Source organism: Candoia aspera, chromosome 5 (assembly GCF_035149785.1).
Source record: "Candoia aspera isolate rCanAsp1 chromosome 5, rCanAsp1.hap2, whole genome shotgun sequence".
NCBI classification, from domain to species: Eukaryota; Metazoa; Chordata; class Lepidosauria; order Squamata; family Boidae; genus Candoia; species Candoia aspera.
The window spans coordinates 56,026,290-56,048,981 of NC_086157.1; the positions used below are offsets into that span (position 1 = coordinate 56,026,290).

The 22,692-nt window shown below is 37.9% G+C and overlaps 1 protein-coding gene across 6 annotated transcripts in view; it reads right to left on the minus strand.

The window, feature by feature from the left end:
* The window catches only part of CASK (calcium/calmodulin dependent serine protein kinase), a 183,046-nt gene extending 164,918 nt beyond the window's left edge, over positions 1 to 18,128 (minus strand). For 5 of the 6 annotated variants that reach the window (XM_063305259.1, XM_063305258.1, XM_063305257.1 and 2 more), the window contains exon 1: positions 17,370 to 18,127. In XM_063305259.1, coding sequence (XP_063161329.1) covers positions 17,370 to 17,428 — 59 coding nt within the window. In that variant the 5' untranslated portion in view covers positions 17,429 to 18,127. Of the gene's footprint in view, positions 1 to 17,369 lie in introns of all 6 variants that reach the window. The other variant, XM_063305254.1, reaches the window with a different exon arrangement.
* Positions 18,129 to 22,692: the final 4,564 nt, after the last annotated feature.

Genomic DNA, 22,692 nt, shown 5'->3' on the forward strand with positions numbered 1-22,692 from the left:
TGTCTAAAAAGCTCACAACTAGAGCACAGATTATTTTAGCTTTAGTATTTTAGTTGTATCACAATCTTCCCCAAGGAAAATCCAAAAATGTTAATGTTTTTCATTCACAGGAGTCCTTTTATGAATACAACAGTCTCTAATGTATTGGACACCTCTCTTACAAAAATGGATTATACTTGATTCTATCTTCAGGCTCTCATCTGTTACACTGAAGTAATTTTTTGGTGGTTGAGAAACCTCTTCAAACTTTTCACTTGCCATATTATTGTAAAACTGCTCTAAAGTACTTCTGCAGTCTTTCCCATCTTAAATTACATGAAGTGAAAAAATGGGGCATCGTTTATAGAATAGTAATTACATTAGTTTTTCTTGGTATTTCATAAAAAACATAACATTTCTGCTTAGTTGACATATTATTAGGGCTGTGCAGCACTTCAGATTCAAAGAGAAAATAGGGCTCTGGAACATCCATGAATGTGCAGGCAGCACCTGTTGGCAGCGTTTTAAACTAAACACACGTTTTTCCTGGAATTGTGCTGTAGCAGTGGAGGACAGCCATATGATTTTGGGAGAGACATAGTTACTTTAAGGAGCTGATAACAGGAGCTATATGAGCATCCCCCTGGACTCCAAAGCATCTTTTCTGGTTCAAATGTGAAGTGCTCAGTCCTACATATTATATAAAAGGAATGAAAATCCATCGCTAAAGCAGTAGTAGGAGGTCCACCATTACAAGAGATAGTAAATCTGTATCACACAGATATAAAATAAATCTTTACAGTGTTTCACTTTTGTGGTTGTTTGTTTGTTTGGCTATTTAAACATATTTTCTTAAAGTAGTAAACAACCAAGTTGTCTTACAGATCTTCTTTAGCTTATACCTTCAAACCAATCAGAGCAATATCAAAAGTCTAATTAGACTCAAATTAGATATTTTAAGTGGGCAAGAGAAGTATTTGTAATACATTTGACAAAAGAATTTCAAATTTCAAAGAAAGACTCTCACTGTAAAACCGGAGTTCTCAAGCCGATTTGCCTATTAGATCTGGATTCAACAAGGGCAGTGACTAGCCTGGAGGTTCTCAACCTTTTTGAACTGGTGGGCCCATTTCAAATTTTGAGAATTGTGGGTGCTCTTACAAACTGGCAATGGGAAGGGGTATTGCTCATTTAGTAATGGTTGCCATCAAGGACACAATTAGTTATAAAGCTCCAGTTTACCAGAATGCTAGCTGTGATCTCTAGCCCATCACCTGCAAGTTACTCTCTACTTTACTCTCTTCATTTCTCTCAGTAGATAGGTACATTTCCAGACAAAGCATTGGTTGAAGTTGCACATTTATTACATTTTCTTTGGACCTAGAAATATAGCTGATAATAGGGGATAGTGCTTTGTTTTGTAGCATTACAGCTTCTCATATTTAATTAAAACAGTATGAAGTTTCAGTTTCTGAACAGTTTCACAGGTGACATCACCTATTAACTTTGATGTTAAAAAAAAGAAGAGGTAAGTACTTGGAAAAGAGACCACCAAGAAATCCAAGGAATGTAGACTAGGCTACAACCTGCAAGAAGGCAATAGAAAACCACTTCCATATTACTGCCAAGAAAACAACATGAATGTTTCCATAGGGTCACTCAAAGAGCTGAAACTGGCAAGATGGTGAAACAGTGATTCTCAGCCCACACAGAATCAATATGTAAACATGGAACAGACATCCCCAATGCTTAAAGCCAGAAAAAGAACAGCTAAATATCTGATGACCTGAAAAAGCAGGAGGAAAAAACCCTACGATTTAAATGGTGGGCTGTGTGTGTGTGTGTTTCATCCATCCATCCCCTTCATTTCAGCCATAAAATCTATTGTGTATATTCATGACTTTTTTCTTGTCAAAATAAAGCAACTTGCCTAGCTGTATTGAGTCTGTGAAGCTTCATCCTGAATGAGGGGTTAAGATTCTGGAAAGGCCAGATTTAAGCAGTTTCTGACCTGGAGTCTGTCAGCAAGTCCTGCTTACTTATACTCCAAACACTACAGGACAGTAACACAGGCTCTGACCCCAAGATTAAACAATGGCTGTGGATCTAGTCACCAATGATTTGCTCCAATATCAAAACTAAAGTTGTGCTTTAAGTGGCCAGTTAACTCACCTGGTCCAGAAAGTGTAGCAGAATCTGTTACAGTCAGCAGCCCTAATATATAATCAGCCTAATGACATAGAAAGCTGCAAAATGGGGAGTCCCCACTTCTCTTGCAGATCAGCCCAGACCTGAATGATTACACCTATTTTTGTAATACTTCTAAAAGCTAACTTAGGTCATCAGAAAAACAAATGACCATCACTGTGAGATCCACTGCCTCTAGCAAGGTATATACTTTGGATGGGAGTATACTGCTGTCAGCCCTTTGAAGTAAGGAAGGAATAGCATGGATTTCAGAAGTCCTCTATACTGTTGTAGGGTATAATAGCCAAATCTTGAAGGCCTGTCAGAATTTCCCTCTACTACATCTTATACCAAATAAAATCAAGGTAAGGTTATTTTAAGTTTCATGCTTTCTTCTTTCCCAGGATTGAGTCATTTTTAAAAAATACATCTCCCTTAATGGTTTGTTCATCCCTTCCCTATTCCTAGAATAGATCTACATTCCATCACAACTGCTAACTTTCAGTTGCTAGTTCAGGATGTGGGACGAAATAAAATATGCTTAAGTGGCCAGCATAAAGAGGGACTATATGCTGAAATACAGGACAAACTCATTCTTTACCCAGATATTTTGTCTTCTTTAATCCAGGTCTGCTTGGATATTGATAGAAGATTTGAGATAGCAGACAGAAAATGAAGAAACAACTATTTTATTGTTCTCTCCTTTCTCCTGCCCACTCATCAAAGACTGAAAATTGAACCTATGCATCTGGAAGTTATAGTGTTCCACTATTTGCACAAGAAAATGTATACAGATGCACTCCAGACAGCTTGTTTATTTATTCAACAGGTTTTCCAAAACCACAGCTTGCCCAATCTTCTCATTTCTGACAAAGGCACACAATTCATAGCACATTTTTGGAAAGCTTTATTACAGTTAGTGAAAGTTAAGCTCTACCTGATGCCATCACTTATAGTCAGATAAAGAAATGGCGGGGGGGGGGGAGGAATGTCACCTTAGAATAATACCTTCGTTGCTATGTGAATGACTAGTAAAGCAATTGGCCTGATTTTTTAAATCTATGGCTAACTTTGAGTATAACAACTTAGTTCTTGCTTCTACTTAGATGTCACCTTTTTAGGCCACCAAGGGTTACCACCTGTGCTTATCATCAAATGCTTTCTGCCCCCCCTGCCATCCAGGAGCCTCTCATTTCTCCAGGAAGTGCAAGCCGGTCAGCACTCCATACAATCAAAATGATAATCTGCTGGGAGGACCAATCGCTGATGTAGGAAACCACATCTGGGTTTCTACCACATTTACTCTTCCACATGACTTTCTAAAAATCTGGAAGTTTATTGGATCATTTCCTACAGTTGTACAGAACAATCCCATTGCTTTGTCTACAGTTTCCACCCACAATGAAGATACTTCTAAAAAGGTAAAGGTTTCCCTTGACGTAAAGTCCAGTCGTGTCCGACTCTAGGGGGCGGTGCTCATCTCCATTTCTAAGCCTTGGAGCCGGCGTTGTCATAGACACTTCCGGGTCATGTGGCCAGCATGACTCACGGAACGCCGTTACCTTCCCGCCGAAGCGGTACCAATTAATCTACTCACATTTGCATGTTTTCGAACTGCTTGGTGTGCAGGAGCTGGGACGAGCAACGGGAGCTCACCCTGCCACGCGGTTTCGAACCGCCGACCTTCCGATCAACAGCTCAGCGGTTTAACCCGCAGCGCCACCGCGTCCCTTGTGAAGATACTTCTAGTTTTCCATAATTTTCTCCTGCTCCTAGGAGGCACATCTGTCCTAAAATTGGGATTTCAGGAGGGAAACAATTGTAGCTGAACGTATTTTGGACTCCTGAACAGATTGCAATAGCTGATTCACTGAAGGACTACCTAGGAACAGTACGTCCATGGAAGGCAGCAGAAGATATCCCTCACCTCCTATGACAGTTCGATTTACAATATCCTCATAACTCCAAACCACATAACTGGCCATGTGTTCTGGCTTTGGTGCAGATATTGAAGAAATCAGAGGAGAGGTATCTGTACTACTGAGACAGAGATAAATTGTCCCACCTGAAACTGAAAGGGAAAGTTGTAGAAAGGTGAGAGTTCCCAGTAAAGTTACTGGCTGGAGGAAGCAGGGTGGTAAAAAGGCCTGAAAGTGGAAGTTAAACCTTTTCAACTGCAGATGAAGAAGAAATTGAAACATCTTTCCTGCCGGAGAGTCTCAAGCAGGAGGAGATATAGGTAGGAGGTTTGAAGGACCAGAACTGCCAGTTCCAGCCAAAGAAGAAATGAAAACAGAAGGAGGAGCACAAGCCCTTCTCTCTCCCTCAAATTGAGAAAGTGAGGGAGAGTACCATCTGGCACTTCCAAGTACAAAGAGGGAAGAGAAGAAGAAAACAGAAAGGGAGGCAGCATAAGGACCAAAACTGGTGAGGTAGGAAGCAGTAAGTCAGAACTCAAGCAGAATTGTTAGGTAAATACAGAACACCTACCCCCAACCTTCAAGACTAGAAAAAGAATGGCCAAAAATCCATTGACTCAAAAGGAGAAGGAAAAAAACCTAGGATTTAAATCCTGGGGATGATACATTCACACATATAAACAGACTGTGTTCCACAGTAGGTTTGCTGACTTTTTCTGTATTTGCACTAGAGAAACTTTTCTATCTGTGTCAAGTCTGTAAAGTTTCTGCTGCTATTGAGTCCAGAATGTGGTGTTAAGCTTTTGGAGAAGGGAGATTTATAGCTTTTCCTGGCATGAACTCTGACAATTACTAAGAGCAGAGCTCAACTCTACTTTAGATATTTGTGGTACAATATTGTTCCATTTTCCACACATACACATACTTAAGCCTACAAGAAGCTACCTTATTCAACTGGTCAGTCCACCTTCTAAAGTTACCTAACATGACAATCCTATGGGACCACATAATACAAGCATGCTGAGGAAAGCTCAACAGACAATATTTCTCTTTCTAGAAAAGATACTGTATATTTTTTTCATTCATCCAAATTGTATGAATAATTCTAAATTCCATCTGCACAAAATATCAAAATATACACTGGACTAATATAGTTCAATACCTTCCTCTTTACTCCCACTTATACTGCCTGCCAATATGGATGGAAATATAAATTTTCAGTATTTTAACTTGTGTTATCTTGAGTTAATCTTACCTGGCATCTGAAGACAAAATTTCACTATAAAGCATTATGATTTGTACATGTTAGTGTGGTATGAAATAGTGGCCCAGAAAGAGCTAAGAAGTCTCGAATTCAAATCTCCTCATGCAAACAGGTTCACCATAAACTTGTGCAAACCATTTTCATATATAATGTGGGGATAATATTGGTTGATCTCACAAATTATATTAGGAGCTCCAAGATAATGTTACATGTTCTGACTGCTTGAAAAGCACTACATTCATCTGACTCTTCTACTTGAACAAACTTACAAAAGGGAAGGTTACTGAACAATAACTACAATAAGAGCAACTTCTTGCTTCTTGTTAGGCTGCAAAATAGGCTTCATTTTCATACTGTACAGAACTAATTAGTATGACTTACAGGAGAAACTAGACATGAACAGAAAAGACCTCATATTGTTTCAAGGAAACACAGTATTGTAACACGTTTAATTATATGTAGAACTCTGAATATATTCCATGCGAGTGAATTCTCATCAGTCTAAAATCAAGAGCATACAGGAACATTAAAGTAAGCCTTCTGAATCAGATGTTTTGCTTCATTAGCAACATATTGCCAAAGACAAAATGGTAGATCACTCTATAGTACAACTGGTGACTCAAATAGAAAAAAAGCAGCTATAAAAAACTTACTGCTGAAATTCCAATTGTCATTTTCTAACTGTAATTTAAAGACATTAAGAATACATACATAAACACTTCATTGATTAGTCTTTTGACCATATCATCCAACAATAAAATACCAATGAAGAAAGGAAATACAATTAAAACTGTAATCAGTATCAATAAAGGTAAAATCTTTTCATTGCCTGTACAGTCAACTCCAATTTGAGCTAAGTAATCTTTCCTTTTCTACATTATTTTATATATAAAAGAAGTGGTCCTTCTAATTACCAACAAGCTGGTTCCCTGCAGTAAATGGGACAATTTAACCTTAGTCTTCCAAAAGTTCTTAAATTTTAAGTGGGATTCCAATTGATCAGTCCTTTCTACAGCATTTATACAAAGCCAAAGTTACCCCCCCCAAGCTCCTACAGTGGTGCTTAAAAGTTTGTGAACGCTGTTGAATTTTCAATATTTCTGCGTAATTATGACCTAGGACTTTACAAGTCCTAAAATTAGATAAAGAGAACCCAGTTAAACAAATGAGTCAAAAACATTATACTTGTTCATTGATTTACTGAGGAAAATGATCTAAAGCTACATATTTTTGTGTGGCAAAAGTATGAAGACTTAAATTTTAACATTTAAAAGATGGAGATTTAAATTTAAACACTATTAATATTAAATAGGTATGTGTTAGAATTTCCCAAGTTATGATTTTTGTCAAGCCTGAATGATAAATGTGTATATACAGATAGCCCTTGTTTAGGCAAATGTATCTGAACCTTTGCTTTCAGTAACTGGTATGCCCCCACCCCACCCCGCAGGCAGCAATAACTGCAACTAAACATTTCCGGTAACTGTGGATCAGCCCTGCACATCGGCTTGGAGGAATTTTAGCCCATTCCTCCTTACAGAACAGCTTCAACTCAGGGATGTTGGTGGGCTTCCTCACATGAACTGCCTGCTTCAGGTCCTTCCACAACATTTCTGTAGGATTATGGTCAGGTCTTTGACTGGGCCATTCCAAAACATTAACTTTCTTCTGCTTTAACCATTCTTTGGTTGTACAACTTGTGTGTTTTGGGTCACTGTCTTGCTGAATGACCCACGTTCTTTTCAGCTTCAGTTCATGGACAGATCCCCTAGCATTTTCCTGTAGAATTGGCTGGTACAATTCATAATTCATAGTTCCATCAATGATGGCAAGCCATCCCGGTCCAGAGGAGCAAAGTAGGCCCAAACCATGATATTGCCACCACGTTTTACAGATGGGATAAGGGTCTTAAGCTGGAATGAAATGTTTGCCTTTCGCCAAACATAATGCTTTTCATTCAAGCCAAAAAGTTCTATTTTGGTTTCATCCATCCACAGAACATTCTTCCAATAGCTTTCTGGCTTATCCATGTGGTCTTTTGCAAACTGTAGATGGGTAATAATGTTCTTTTCAGAGAGCAGTAGCTCTCCCTTTGCAACCTGGACATGCACACCATTGTTGTTCATTGTTCTCCTGATGGTGTTCTCATGAACACTGACATTCGCCAAATGCAAGACAGGCATTTAGTTCATTAGATGTTACCCTGGGGATCTTTGAGACCCCCCCGAATATTACACGCCTTACTCTTGGTGTGATCTTGGTTGGTCAACCGCTCCTGGGGAGGGTAACAACGATGTTAAATTGCCTGCATTTTACACAATCTGCCTGACAGTGGACTGGTGGAGGCCAAATTCTTTGGAAATAGTTTTGTAACCTCTTCCAGCCTGTTGAGCCTCAACAACTGTTTTTCGGAGGTCCTTGGAAATCTCCTTTCTTCAAACCATGACACGCTTCCACATACCTGTATTGTGAAGATCAGACCTTGATAGTGAATACCCAAAATTCTATTCTTTAAATAAGGCAATACCTCCCACCTGATTATCATCCCACTGAAACATCTGACTCTAACTTCCGCTTCAAATGAACCGATTATTTATTTATTTATCTATCAAATTTTTATCACCTCCCATCTCCCCCCACAAGGAGGGACTCTGGGTGGTTAGAGGTTCACATACTTGTGAACTTTCACATAATGTGTAGCTTTGGATCATTTTCCTCAATAAATTCAATGAACAAGTATAATGTTTTTGACTCATTTGTTTAATTGGGTTCTCTTTACCTAGTTTTAGAACTTGTGTGGAGAACAGATCACGTGTTAGGTCATATTTATGCAGAAATATTGAAAATTCAAAAGGGCTCACAAACTCTTAAGTGCAGCTGAAGTTTAAAAGATGTAACATTACTAGAACAAACACAATCTCAGCATCTGAGGAGGATTTGGGGTGTGGATAAAAGGACCTCAGATGCTGCAGTTAGAGCTGAACTGGGAATTCATATACATTGTTCTTTGTCTAAAATCAGACATACAATTCCTGGTGCAAAATCAATGCTATGGAACCAAAATTGTGTCTGATACAACAGACTAAATCTCAGAGACCTCTTGGATTGTACAACTTGTAAACTATATTAGGAGTTCTGGTCTCTCTGTTTCTTGTCCAGCTGTCTCTGGAAAACAAGTTAAAAAGACTGTTCCAGAAAGAATTTTGTATATAGAAGGCCAGAGAGATATAGCTACCTTCAGTAAGGTTGGCACATTGAAATGGATGAACTGCTATAAATACACTTTCCATACTGCAAATATTTAAATACAGAAATGCCCAAGCATCTTAGGGAGGTATTTACTCAAGCGAGATTTGAGCAGCTGGACACAATGGTTAAATATGGAAGGTTTAACCAAGTTCCTTACAAAGAACATATATGTATTAGTGGAGCTCCAGAGGACATAGCCCATGTAGTATTTGAATGCCAATTGTATAAGAAAGAAAGAAAATTATCTTGGATCACACATTACACAAACAGCCTATTGGGATCCATACATTAAAAAAAACATATTTCATGTGTGCTCAGAACCAAAATATTACATATAACACGTATCTGGTCTTAGGACTGTAATAAAATAGAAAATAGAAAATTACATATAACATGGCTCTTTACATGTGGAAAACAGTAGAACTGAGAACTGCATATGTGGATATGATTGGGGTAAATTGTAGGGGTGATTCAGAAATATGATTTGTATTTCCTTTAATTTTGCCTTTTTCTCTATTTTGTTACAAATGGTGTTTTTATTGTTCTGTATTCTCTATTCTGATATGGCCTCATGGCTAATCAATAAAGTGTTATTATTACAGCATAAAATTGACATTCAAGTAATATTAATATGAGTAATATCTTCAATGGCATTTGCACCTCATATGCACAATCTTTCCTGATAAAGAACTCTATAAAATCTCCCAAGCTTAACCATAGATTTGAGTTGTTCAAATGTGCTCTGGTAAAACCTCATCTATGGTGTTGGGACATAACGGATTGTTAAATACTTTTTCCATATGAAACAGAAATTTGTGTTTAGTCATCCATTTCAAAGATTTAGCACATTTAAGCGATGTAATATTCTCTTGGGCAGCAACATCATAAATCCTTTGCTTGACAATTTTCTTAGTATTAGGGCCTGCCTGTACTAGGAACTGCATTGAAATTCCATACTGTAAGGTGGTTTTGGTGATTTGGGAAGCTCAAGTATGTTCAGAGGCATAACCAGGCTGTTCTTTCAAGCACAATTTAGGGAGTCTGCTTCTGCTGATTGGGTCTTCAACCAACAGTTACATATCTTAATTATAAGATAGCTTGTATGGAAAATATTCCCAGCTTGGCCCTAGCTGCAGAGACCGGTGTGGATTTATCCACACTCAAGATGATGATGATGATGATGATTTATTTTTTATCCTGCCTTTATTATTTTTTATAAATAACTCAAGGCAGTGAACATACCTAATACTCCTTCCTCCTCCTATTTTCCCCACAACAACAACCCTGTGAGGTGAATTGGGCTGAGAGAGGGGGACTGGCCCAAGGTCACCCAGCCGGCTTTCGTGCCTAAGGTGGGACTAGAACTCTCAGTCTCCTGGTTTCTAGCCCATTGCCTTAACCACTAAACACCGAATTTGTTTCAGTATAGGAACATGCATAAAACCCCATAATTCTGTTCTATGTGCTAAGATCAGAACAATTTTTGCACTATAGACCTTAAGAGTGGGGGTTAAAGTTCTAGGATGGCTAATCAACTAAGGTACATTAGACAATTAGAATTAGCTGATTAATATTTGGAATCTAGGAACCTGATTCTGAAAAGACCACACCTAAGTACAGGTATGATTTAATCTGATCTATTGGTTCCCCATCCAATCTCCATTTATATCTAGCTCTTCTCAAAGACAATCATCTTAGATTTGGTCTTATTAATATTCAGGGAGATAAGTTCACAATAAGAACTAACTTGGTGCAGCTATCTTTTCATCCCTACATGGGAGTAAGATAACAAACTGTCATTAACATAAAATAAGATGCTTACAGTTATGTCTGACTTTGAGCATATATAAATTGGTTGACTAGAGATATCTTGGGATATCATTTATATGCAAATTAAACAGGATAGGAGCCAAAATACAACCCTGTCTAACCCCATGAAAGGTGTTAATTTTCTCAGTCAAAACACCATTCATTCCTGTCTGTACTCTTAAACAAGTGTTTGTATATATAGCCTTGGTTAAATAGAGAAGTCTGGGCTCCATATCCAATACCACAAGTTTCCTCCAAACTGGATCTCTATTAATTGAATCAAAACCTGTGCCAAGACTTATAAAGGTTGTGAACAATTGGCTCCTTTTTACTGCATATTTTCCAATAAGATGACATAAAGTAAAACAATTATCAAAGGTACAACTACCAGTCATAAAACCAGAATGTAAAGGAAATAAAGCCTTTTCTAGTACCCAATCCTCAATTTGTCTTACTCATTCTGCAAAGTCATTCTAGGATCCCTCTCGATTTTGTGTTGGCTGAAATAAAGCAACAAGCAAAGCTTTCTGCCAAACCAGAGCTAATTCTTAACAGTTTGGCATAATATCCAGACCATGGTGGCTTGTTCAAAACAACACATTTCAATTTAATGCACACTTCTAACATGGAAGACTAGATTACCTACTTTAACACCAGTATCAGAAAATGCTTTAGGTACAGTTGTAATTGTAGGACTAATGCTATCAATGGCAGGTATCCACTATTAGATATAAAACTACTTTCTATGAATAGATGGATTTATAGTTCTCTAAGGCATAATTGTGATAACACTCACCAGATCAGTCAATGTGCCATGAGATTATATACAAAACTACAATAACTGGTTGCATTTTAAACTAAAAGAAAAGGCACATCAACAAATTCCTTCATATGCATACACATGCAGTCCCCATGGATCCACATGAAACCCAGAAATGTGTATTAGTTAGGGACAATATATGGTTTTATGTTTTATTTCAAAAGTCCTTTTAATTATATTTTAATACCTCTTCAAACTTTGGAAAAATCCTTTTAAATAATATTTTTATACTTCTTCAAAGCTTAGAGTTTCACCAAAATACCTGACACCCCTTACCTGTTTCTCAGGAGCCTCATCTTGAATACTACCCTCACCATATTGAAAGCTAAGTGTATTGTGTTATGTATAAAAATAGGTAAGTCAGAATACAGGTTGCCCTTGTATGTGACTGCCTCATATAGCGAGTGTTTGCAGTTATGGTGATAAAAAAGTAATTTTGTGACCAATCCTCGCATTTATGACCTTCTCAGGTCTGCACAGCAAAGGAAAGCTGACATAAGATCATAAACACAGTTGGGGTTTCACTTAGCGACTGCTTCACTCAATGACCAAGTTTTCAGTCCCAACTGCGGTCGTTAAATGAAGACTACCTGTACTACATTTATCATTCTGGCTTAACAAAAGTCATAACCTGAAAAATTCTAACACAAACCTATTTAATACTAACAATGCTAAAATTTAATCTCCATCTTTTAAATGTTAAAATTTAAATCTTCATCTTTCACACTTTGCAAACTGTACTCAAATAAGATCCTCTGGCTACATTTCTGAATTAACCTGAAAGTCCAGCTATGCAAGACCTATACACCAGCAGCTTTGCAATCTTTCTGGGCAGATTATTAACAAATGGTTGGAGATAAAGTATACAGCAAACGGCTTTAGTTTCCAGTTTCAGAATATAGATCAAACACAAAAATCCCAGACTGTGATGCTGTAAGATTACATTAATTGATTCTTTTAAGGTAAAAGAATTGTTTAGCCAACAAGACTCCTAGCTCTAAAGCTAAGAGTCCTGTGACTATGGTGGGATACAAGCTTGATAAAGCTTAAGTATGAACATGGGTGTAAAATGCAAGAGCCATACTTTTTCCTTTGAAGGAAAAAAGGCTTAACCACAGAAACTGTAATACATTTAAAAACTCTTCCAATGAAGTTGGCAAAGGAGTGAGGCTACCCTGTTTACTCTCATTAATTCAATGTATGTTGAATATATACTTAGGAGGCTAGCTTGGAAAAAGATGAGTGAGTTTTTAAACTTGGAAGAAGAAACATTAATAACCTGCACTATGCTGATAACACTACTCTGCCGAAAATGCAAATGATCTAGAAGCTTTAGTAATAAAAGTCAAGGAGCATAGTGAAAAAATGGGATTATGATTAAATCTAAAGACCAAACTAATGACAATAGATACAACAACTACCCTTAGAACTAACAATGAAGATACTGAAGTGGTGGATAGCTTCTCCCTTTTAGGATCGACTATAACAGTAACAGAACTAGCCATCAAATATACCTCAGACTAGCACTTGGTAGGGAAGCAACAAAGGCCTTGGAAAATATAGTCAGATACTATGACATGTCTATACCTGCAAAGATCAAAATTACGCAAAAACTTGCAAAAATCATGTTTTTTCTTGTGATATTTTATAGAAGTGAAAGATGAACTTTGAAGAAGCTACACAGAAGGAGTACTGATGCTTTTGAGCTTTAGCGTTTCAGAAGTCTCCTGACACCATGGATAAATATAAATAAACAAATGGATTATAGAACAAATCAATACAGAGTTCTCACTTGAGGCACAAATGACCAGGCTCAAATTATCATATTTTGGACACATTATTTAAAAACTAGCTCTCTGGTCTATATTGCTGGGATATATGGGAGGAAAAAGCAAGGTGGATGGATTCAATTACAGCAGCAATGGATACACTGTTGGAAGATTTGAAGGGGCATGTTGGGGCAGATCATCATGATGAAGATCTATCTATATGAATGCTAATAGTCAACACTAACTTGGTGGCACATAATTAGTCAATGTTCTTTAATATGAAGTGGCTAACTACATGAAATAAAAATTCCTCTAGTTCTAGTACTGAATGAGCATTTACTAACATTAAACAGAGTATGAGCATAACTATAAACTCCCAGATTATTCTATTAATTACCACTAAAATGATATATCAGAGGGAAAATTCTACCATCTTAAGCTACACTAAATGGTTAAAAGCATGGCTCATCACTTAAATGAAAGTATTATTCTAGTACTAGAAAGTTATTTACAAGGTAAAACAATATATCAAGCCAAATTCTACATCTGAAAGTATTGCACTGAAATATTTTCCAGGAAGATATATAAATAAGTATGCAAAATAAATTATGGCAGGTGATAAATCCAAATCAGAAAAAAAGTTAAACTGTTTATATTTTTAATTCCTAATTGGTTATTGAGAGCCAACCACTTCTGAAAATCTTGCCAAGAAAACTGCCAGGCAGTCACCAGGAGTCAACATTGACTCAAAGGTATCAAAAATAAAATATATTTTTTTAAAAAATTACTACTACAAGCAAATTATGAAGTACCAATTAGGCAGATATTCACAGTGTATTACAAATATTTTATGACCACTATTACATGAATAAATATGTCTCCCTCTGTTTTGAGCTCAAATCAGTTCCAAAGTGATCAAAACAGCTCATTTTGCACTCAAAATAAAATGTTTCAAATTCAAATAAGTTCAGTTTAAAAACATTTTGCACAGACTCCTAATATCCAGCAATGTAAAACCTTGAAGTTTTCCACAGGGAACTATATTTCTCTTTATACTTCCAAAGCAGATATTCAGATAGTCATCTGAATCTAATAATGTTTATTATCTATGATAATTGCATGTTAAAAATACATAGGAGTTCTACTAGAATTAACAATACTTTTTAAAAATGTCACTTAGGGTCAGAATATGAAGGTTGGTAACCCTAATAATTTACATAAAAGTAATTTCCATTTAACTTGTTTAAGGACATAGTTGTTTTAACAAGTGTTGAAATGTTATTTTAGACTTTGTATGTTATTACTATAAGACTTATCAGTAACAGTGATAAATAGTACCATAACATAAAGTGCATTAAAGATGTTGAAAAGTGACTAGGGAAACTGCTATACCATTCCCACGTAGGGGTGGGGGCTTAAAAATCAGTGATTTTTTTTTACCCAATGGTTTCTGTCTCCTACAGAACAGCATTATCTAGAACTTCAGGCCATTGACATTATTTGTGATTCCATGGTAAGCAACAAGACTAGTTACTCCCAAATTATGTTCTGGCTGTTTACAAGATGTGCAACCTTAATTGGAATCAGTAGTATACTTCTGATCAGATTTACCATTTCATTTATAGAATTTGTCTCTTTCATTGATGAAACAACTTGTTTGCTCTCTCCCACCCCAAAACTGCTCAGACTCCTATTCAGGATTTCCATTGTAACCCTGGAATTAGAAGATAGAAACAAAAAAACCCATGAGTCACAATGTTATTTTAGCCCAAACCTATAGATTTATTTACCTATGCTTAATAAATGATAATAAATTCCACTTATTTAAAAGAGGGTCAAGGGAACCAAGACAGAGCCTTGAGACATCTCAAAACTCACCTACCATGAGGTTGCACAGAAATTCTCCAAAAGCACTTTTTTACCTTTTCTACTGAAACAACTATCATCATTTCATGCATCCAAATTGTCCTAACAGCCAGGAACCACGCTGAGACAAGGAACTGGTCTCTAATGTTTTATTGCTTGTACATAACAGGAATCCTAACAAACTGAAGAAGCGTGGGAAAAACCCAGCCATATAAACCCCAAAGGTTAAGGCGGTCCCGATCTGTGTCTCTTTGAATGGCTGCCCAATTCCTCAGTGCTACGCATGCGCTTAACAGTCTGGATGGGAGCCCCCTGCTCGCCATCCTTACTCATGACACAAATCCCAGTCTAGAAACAAATGTTGATGATAGTTGATGATAGCTGGATCTTGATCAGAATCCTCCCCCACTCCGTCTAAAGTAATCCCCACGTCCCATGTATGGAATAGAGTAAAAAAAAATGGAACAACTGAGCTTTCTTTTCAAAGCACTCTATTTTGTGGCTGCATCCCATATTATTTTCCTGGAGAATTCATGGATAGTTACCATAAACTAGCTCTTAATCCAGGTTGACATGACATGTGAGACCATGAGTAGTCTAAAACAAGCCACAATTACAAAATGCTACTGAGGAGGAATTTTTAAACCACATTCTTACTCACAGTTTGGGTATAGATGACACAGCCAAATATATTCTTGAATGTGTTGTATGAATATAATCTCTGATTATTTTAAGGTCTCCTAAGGAGTTCATGGTTTACTCAATATTGAATCTAAGATTTCTTCATTCATCCCATTTGTACCTCACTACATAATGTTTCACAGTGATGCATTAATTAATTCAGCATATAGAGAACCAGAAATAACAAATATGAAAAAAGCTTGGCAGAATAAAAAAAGCCTAAAGAAATAACTTGTTTCTTCCAAAATTGAGGGGCTACCACTGAAATACCCTGTTCCAGGTCAATTTAATTTGATTCCTCCTTAAGTAATGGCAGGCAGGATAGGAAATTTTCACAAATTAATCTTTGAGTCTGTAAGGTCAAGTGTTGTATGTTCCCAGGTATGTACTATCATGATCTGAACATTATACCCAGGCAAAAAGGACATTTTGGAAAAAATATATTATTTGCCACACATTCTATATATTATTTATATAGTTTATTTTGCAAAGAAAAAAAGAATGTCAGAATTATGAAAAAAATGCATGAATGTCTTACTGAAAATTCTAGGCTTCTGCTAAATTGCCATGAGTTTTTCTTCTCACAGAGAAAGTTGTTAAAAATTAAAGTTGAGACACTATCCCTATATTGTATAAGGCAAAGACTAAGTGTTTGGCAAAAGGTGTTACAACATTAAATACACCCAACTATATGAAGCAAAGGCACAAGACTTTTATGAAAATAAGCCTATACAAAATTCATGCTAAAAAAGGTATTATTTTTTCACACTAAATCTTTGAATCTAAACAATTATAGTAAAAACAGAACATAAAGTAAACTAGAACTTACTTTACCAAATCATAACAGGAACAAAACCATCTAAGTTGTAAAACATATTCAGCGATCTCCAATAAGGGAAGTTATTCTTGTGCATCTCCATTTAACTTTTATTTTTACTGACATGATTTCTCAAAAATATAACACAAGAACAAGCTCACCAAATCAACAAGCAGGTATGTGGGGAAAACCCCCTGAGCTTCTATATTCTTGCACTTGCATAATTAATTTCATTTTCCCAGTACTAGAATAACAGATAATAAACAGAGAAAACTTAAGCTGCCATTTTCAAACAACCTATCAAACTGGACATTCAAAATAGGCAGCAGAGGCATTTTAGCAACTGTTGCAACTTCACTTTTGGGCAAACTCTGAACATTAATTTTAAAAGTTGCATAATGAGCCTTAGAAGGCCAACATCTCCTGCAGTCATTATTCTGAGAGAGAACTAGGAAGAACCTGACCATTACCTGTGTGTCAATTCCTCGCCAATGAGATGGATATTATGTAGCAAGGCATAGGAAAGTATCTGGCATTACAGAGACACTACAAAAAAATGCAGGGCAAAGGACCCTGTCCCATCTTTCCTTGTCTACCCTCTGGGTAGGCAAGTTGTCATGTAAATTTGCACAAACGTTAAGGTAGAGCAAAACCAGATTTTCTGCAAAACCAGACCACCCTAAGGAACATTTAACTGCGGCGAATGAAAGAATAGGCAAGGAGAGAAAAAAAACTATCAGGTCACCTCTCCTATCGTGTGAAATCGCGTGGGCGCCACGATGATTCCCTCGTCATATCATTCCATTCCAGCGCCGTGGAACTGGCCCTTCTCTTCCCTTCCTCGGATGAGACACGGCGGCAGCGCAACTCAGGTGGGAAAAGAGTCGAGCATCTCTTCCCCACCTCTTCCCTCCCTCCCGTCAGGGAGGAGGCTTTGCAGCCGATTGCTGCTTTGGTCGCCTCCGTCTCTCCCCCTTCCCGGCCCATTTGCCTTCCCCCCGCCACTTACTTGCCGATCACCTCGCACAGCTCATACACGTCCTCGAACAGCACGTCGTCGTCGGCCATGGTCCAGATGGGGGAGAATTATCCTCGCAGGCGGCCGAGGCGGGAGGGGGTGCGGGCAGGATCCCCTCCGCGCTCCCCGCACAGCACGCCGCCGCCGTCAGTTAGCACACCGCGTTAAATCCCGTCCTTTTACACCGAACAGCCCAAATCCGTCCCGGAGGTTCCAATGGCTACGCCGAAAATTTCAGCAGCTGCCGCCGCTCCCTGTTCCTTTCTCCTCTGGGCCTCAGCCTCCCCGCGTGCCTCCCTCTCTCTCCGCTGCCGCCGCCTGCTACCGCCGCCAGGTCGTCACCTTTTTCCCACCCCCTCCGTCGCGACCCTTTTTTCTTCCCTAGGGCCCCGGAGATTAAATGAAGCAGGCAAAGGCTATCCAGCCAGAGGGGTGGAGCAGGGACCATGGAAGGGATGGATACAAAAATGAACCGGCGGAGAGCTGAGACGCCTCATTCGCTCCCCTCCCCCACTGGTGCACACTCACACACGAAGGGTACAGAACAAGAGCGCGCGGGAGGGGAAGGGAAGGGAGAGGCAGGCGCGGCTCCGACCACGCGCCAACAACGACAGCGGTAAGTCGTTTAACGAAGGGCGCGCGCGCGCTGTCCCTGTCCCCGTCGCCACCTTTCTAATCAGTCACGCAACCGCCCAGAGCAAGCACGCGCACCCTTCGGTACAGAGGGCGAGGGGGGTTCTCTCACCCACTTTTCCTCCTCCCTCTTTTCCTTCTGCACAAAGCCACTCCCACAAGTAGCTCAGAAAATACGCTTTCGGGGTAAGGAGGCGAAAAGCGATTGTTCTGCGCAGACTCAGATACTTTGACGTCATAGAGCAGTAGGGGGAAAAGGAGCGGAGAATTCTGCTGGCTGTTTTGAAATGGGTGACTTTTTCTCGTAGTACTTTTCGAGGCAAGCCTTCGAGACTGAAGTGGTGTCCTCAAAATAAGGAAAAAGCGAGTGCGGTTTCTTCGTGTGTATTGAACATCGGGTGGTAATGCTTAGGAAGAAAGAGCAGAGGTCCGTCACAGTGCTTTTGGGTGTGTTTTTTAAAAGGATAGTTGGCTGTAGCTTTTGTGTAAGCAACAAGTCCGTTTGCTTACGCGAGAATCTAAAGGAAGTTACGAAAGGAAAATTAACATAGTAAGCTGTTCCTTTATCACCAAAATTCCTGATTATTGCAAGTTGTTCTGTTTAATTCTTTTCTATTGTCGTACGTTTTCCCACTGAATTTTAGTGTTACTCAATTTGAGTAAGAATCTAATATTTTAAAAATAGTGAAATTGCATTGCTGAACCGACAGGAATGTGCAGTTAGGAAAGTGGAAAATCTGCTATTAATACAAGTAGAAATTCTGGTTTATCCATTCACTGTCCTATTCCAGTTTGGAGCACCTACTTCTGGACTGGAAATCCCTTTGCTATAGGTGATTGATTGATTGATTGATTGATTATCTGCCATCAAGTTGTTGACTCTTAAGTGACCAGATAGATAGATTTTCTCCATGACAGTCTGTCCCTAACCTAGTCTTCCAATGGTGTACCCATCACCACTGTAACTGAGTCCATCCACTGTGCTGCTGATCATCCTCTTCTCTTTCCTTCCACCTTTCCCAGCATTAGAGCCTGCACCAGAGAGCTAGGTCTTCACATAATGTGTCCAAAGTAGGATAATTTGAGCCTGTTCAATTGTGCCTTGAGTGAAAACTCTGGGTTGATTTGTTCAAGGATCCATTGGTTTGTTTTCTTAGCTCTCCAAAGTATTCTCAGGAGTCTTCTCCAACACTAATGCTCAAAAGCATTAGTACTCTTCCTATCCTGCTTCTTTGAAGTCTTTCTTTTGAAGTCTTTTATGGAACTTTCACTTCCATAGAGTGTCACAGGGAATACCATGGCTTGCAGTATTCTGATCTTTGCAGCAATAGACACATCATGGCATCTGAGCATCTTTTCCAAGGTCTTCATGGCTTCTCTACCAAGTGCTAGTCTGTGGTGTATTTCTTGACTGCAAGTTCTTGTACTGTTGATGGTTGACCCTATAAGGCAGAAGCTATCTACCACTTCTATATCTTCATTATCAATTCTAATGGCTATAGGGAAGAAGGGTGGGGAGGCAGACAAACTTATTCTGTATTGTTGCACAAAAGCAACATGAACACGTCCACACTGTATCCACCAGAAATCAAGCTTGATTCAAGAAAGCGTATACCTAATGGCTGATCACATAGTATGTGTTGAAAAGACCCTATGACCACCAAAATTTATAGTTAGAATTCAAGGATCAGAGAAAAATGTTATTCAGATTACTTTGATAATGCTGGTCTGGATGGACTAATCTAGTAAGACAACTTCTATTATCATAACAGAACTAAAGCTAAATAAAAGAAAAAAATATGTGTTGCATGCTTAGTCTAGATTCATGCATTAAGCCATGATTTAGTTACGATTGATTGAATTGGCTAGATTCACAAAGCACTCTAAACCCATATGTCATTATTTGCAGTCCACAATAGCAAACAAGCCACAAAATGGCTTTTGGCAATATAGAAATCTAATCAGAGCTTCCTACAAAAGATATAAGAAAGAATAGTGAGGGAGAAGATAATTCAGAGACACTGGGAATGTTCCACATATTTAATTAGTTTATTATGTCATTGTTTGCCAAATAAACAGCTATGCTCCATAAAGACTGGATCTATGCTGTATTTTAAGCCTGGGTTCTCACAGATGTGGGTCAGGACATTCTGGGAGTTGCAAGCAACAGAGAAAGTCACATAAAAAAATCAATTATGCCCACAATGGGCAGCTGTTGTTCCATAAAGTTTAGGAAACCCTGTGATATACAAGTTACATGTATTAAAAGTGGTATATTTGTATTTTGCCAACCCAAACAACAATGAATCATTTGTTTTATCCAAGGAAGGGGAGTATACAAGGCCACCATTACCCAAGTGGTCTTCAATTAGGTCCACTCCTGTAACAGCAATATTTCTGTTTCTTTAATTTCGACATCATAGGTTCCCTTTTTGGATTCTAAGCATGTATCAGTTCACTGCATATATCTCCTAGTTGGTGGGGATACAGGATGAACCAGCAAATGCAATGTGTATGCCCATGCCCATTCTGTAGCACCTTTTTGTCTTCAAATCCAAATCCTAGATCTGGGCAATTTTATTTTGTCTTGGAAAATAATTTCTAGTTTAGACCTCCTAGCTTTCAAAGAAGAGCATCAACATTCTGATGGTAAAACTGATCTCTAGTTGTATTTGTGGCATACTGGCTGAAATCTGGCAAAACAAACTGATACTGTCATTATTTAGCAGGAAATGTTGCAGGTGGCCTGGGAACCATAAAACCTTGTAACCTATTCTGTACTTACTACTGCTTAAGAAGTGTTATGTGAAGCTTTATGGGCAGCTGAGGTCCAATATCTATGGTCTATCTAGTGATGACCATAGTGTATGGGAGATGACTTAGAATGTAAGAGGAGTAAATGGTAAAGTGCATAAATTAACAAATGAAAGAAAAGAAAAATAGATCATGGTGTATGTCAATGAAAGTATGAGAAAAGGATATAGCAGATTGGAAACTGGTCAGATCCTGTGGAAAATGATGGAAGGAAAAGCAAGTACTAGTCCTGTATGTAAAAATATTACCAGAGTAATCTTCCAACATAAAAAAGGAGAAGTGGACATAAAGAGGATATAGAATCTTCTTGGAACAGAATGAAAAGAATTGAATTACAGAGAGTCACAGAAGCATGTGCAGTTACACTAATGGGGATTATGAAAAAAGGATGCTTAGCGAAATGATGAAGTGAAAGAGGTTGTGGCTGAGAACAGAAATGAATGATGGCTGCAAAAATCAGGATGAGATAAATATATTGTATAATAGTTACAAAGAGCAAGGAACAGTTATGATTAAATGATGTAGAGAAAATGCAGACAATTTTTGATGATAGATCAAGTTGTTTTGTAGGTGATTGAAGTGGGCTAAGCAAAGTGTCTCCAACAGAGTGAACACAGTTTAAAAATAAAGGTAATAAAATTATTTAGACTGAAACTGAACTGGAGGAATGCTGGAAAGAGTATTTTAGACATTTGTATGGAAATGACAACGACTAATAACAACAACATGGAAATGTTAGTGATATGTTGAAGAGTAGAATTGAAACAAATATTATAAATCTTAGTACACAAAAAAATTGATGAAAAGGAAGTTATAAATGTTGAGCGAATATTGAAAAATGATAAGGCTGCAGGTACAGTATAAATGATGTAACTGGAAAAACATTGAAGCATTTATTTATTTATTTGTTTGTTTTTCAGTGCTTATAATCTGCCGCAATCCAAGAGCACCTAGGATGTGGTTTACTTATGGAAATGGCTGTGTGACTTATCAAACACCTGTGCATTTGTGACAATTGAGAAAAAATGCTGTCATTGTACCACTATACAAAGGAAAAGTAGCTAAAGAGAATGCCTAACTTCAGAGGTATCAGTGTAAGTGAATTTGGAGAGATCTTTGGCTGAATTCTGATTGAAAGTGTGCAAGGGATGACAACAGACAAAACTTGGTTAGTGCAGTGCAGCTTTATGCAAGGCAGGGTGTATAATTTTTCCCCTTTAGCAGGTCATTGAAAAATATATGAATGAGAAAGTATGTATTGATTTACAGACCAAATATAAGATGAATAGGTTTGAATTGTGGAATGTTTTGTGTGAATATGGTGTTGAAGTTTTGCTGCTGAATGTGGTAAGAGCCATATATGATGGAAGTAGAACATAATGAAACACCCAGTGAATTATTCTACGTTGAGCCGGGAGTAAGACAAGGATATGTAATGTCCTCTTGATTGTTTAATGTATTTATGGATAATTATTAAAGAATGCATGTAGTAATGTTAGAGGTATGTTTGGGATGTGAATGTATGTGCTATTTTATATTCAGATCATGTCAGTTCTAAGGCTAAGAACCTGAATGATTTGCAGAGAACCCAAGAAAGTCATTGTTGGATGAAGATACCCTAAAAAAGAAAGGTGAGAAGTTTAAAGTCCGAAAGGCAATGTGTGAAGTGATATGTGGACATGGTGAAAGGAACGATACTTTGGAAGGATAGAAAGGTATGGAGAGATACAGTGAATGGTATTGGTGTAATCAAGATTTAGCTCTGTTTCCTTTTTATTATATCATGTCCTTAATTTCATTGACTTACTATTTCTTACTCCTTTTCAGTATACTGCATAATATTGCTTCCCCCCAAAAAAGAATACTT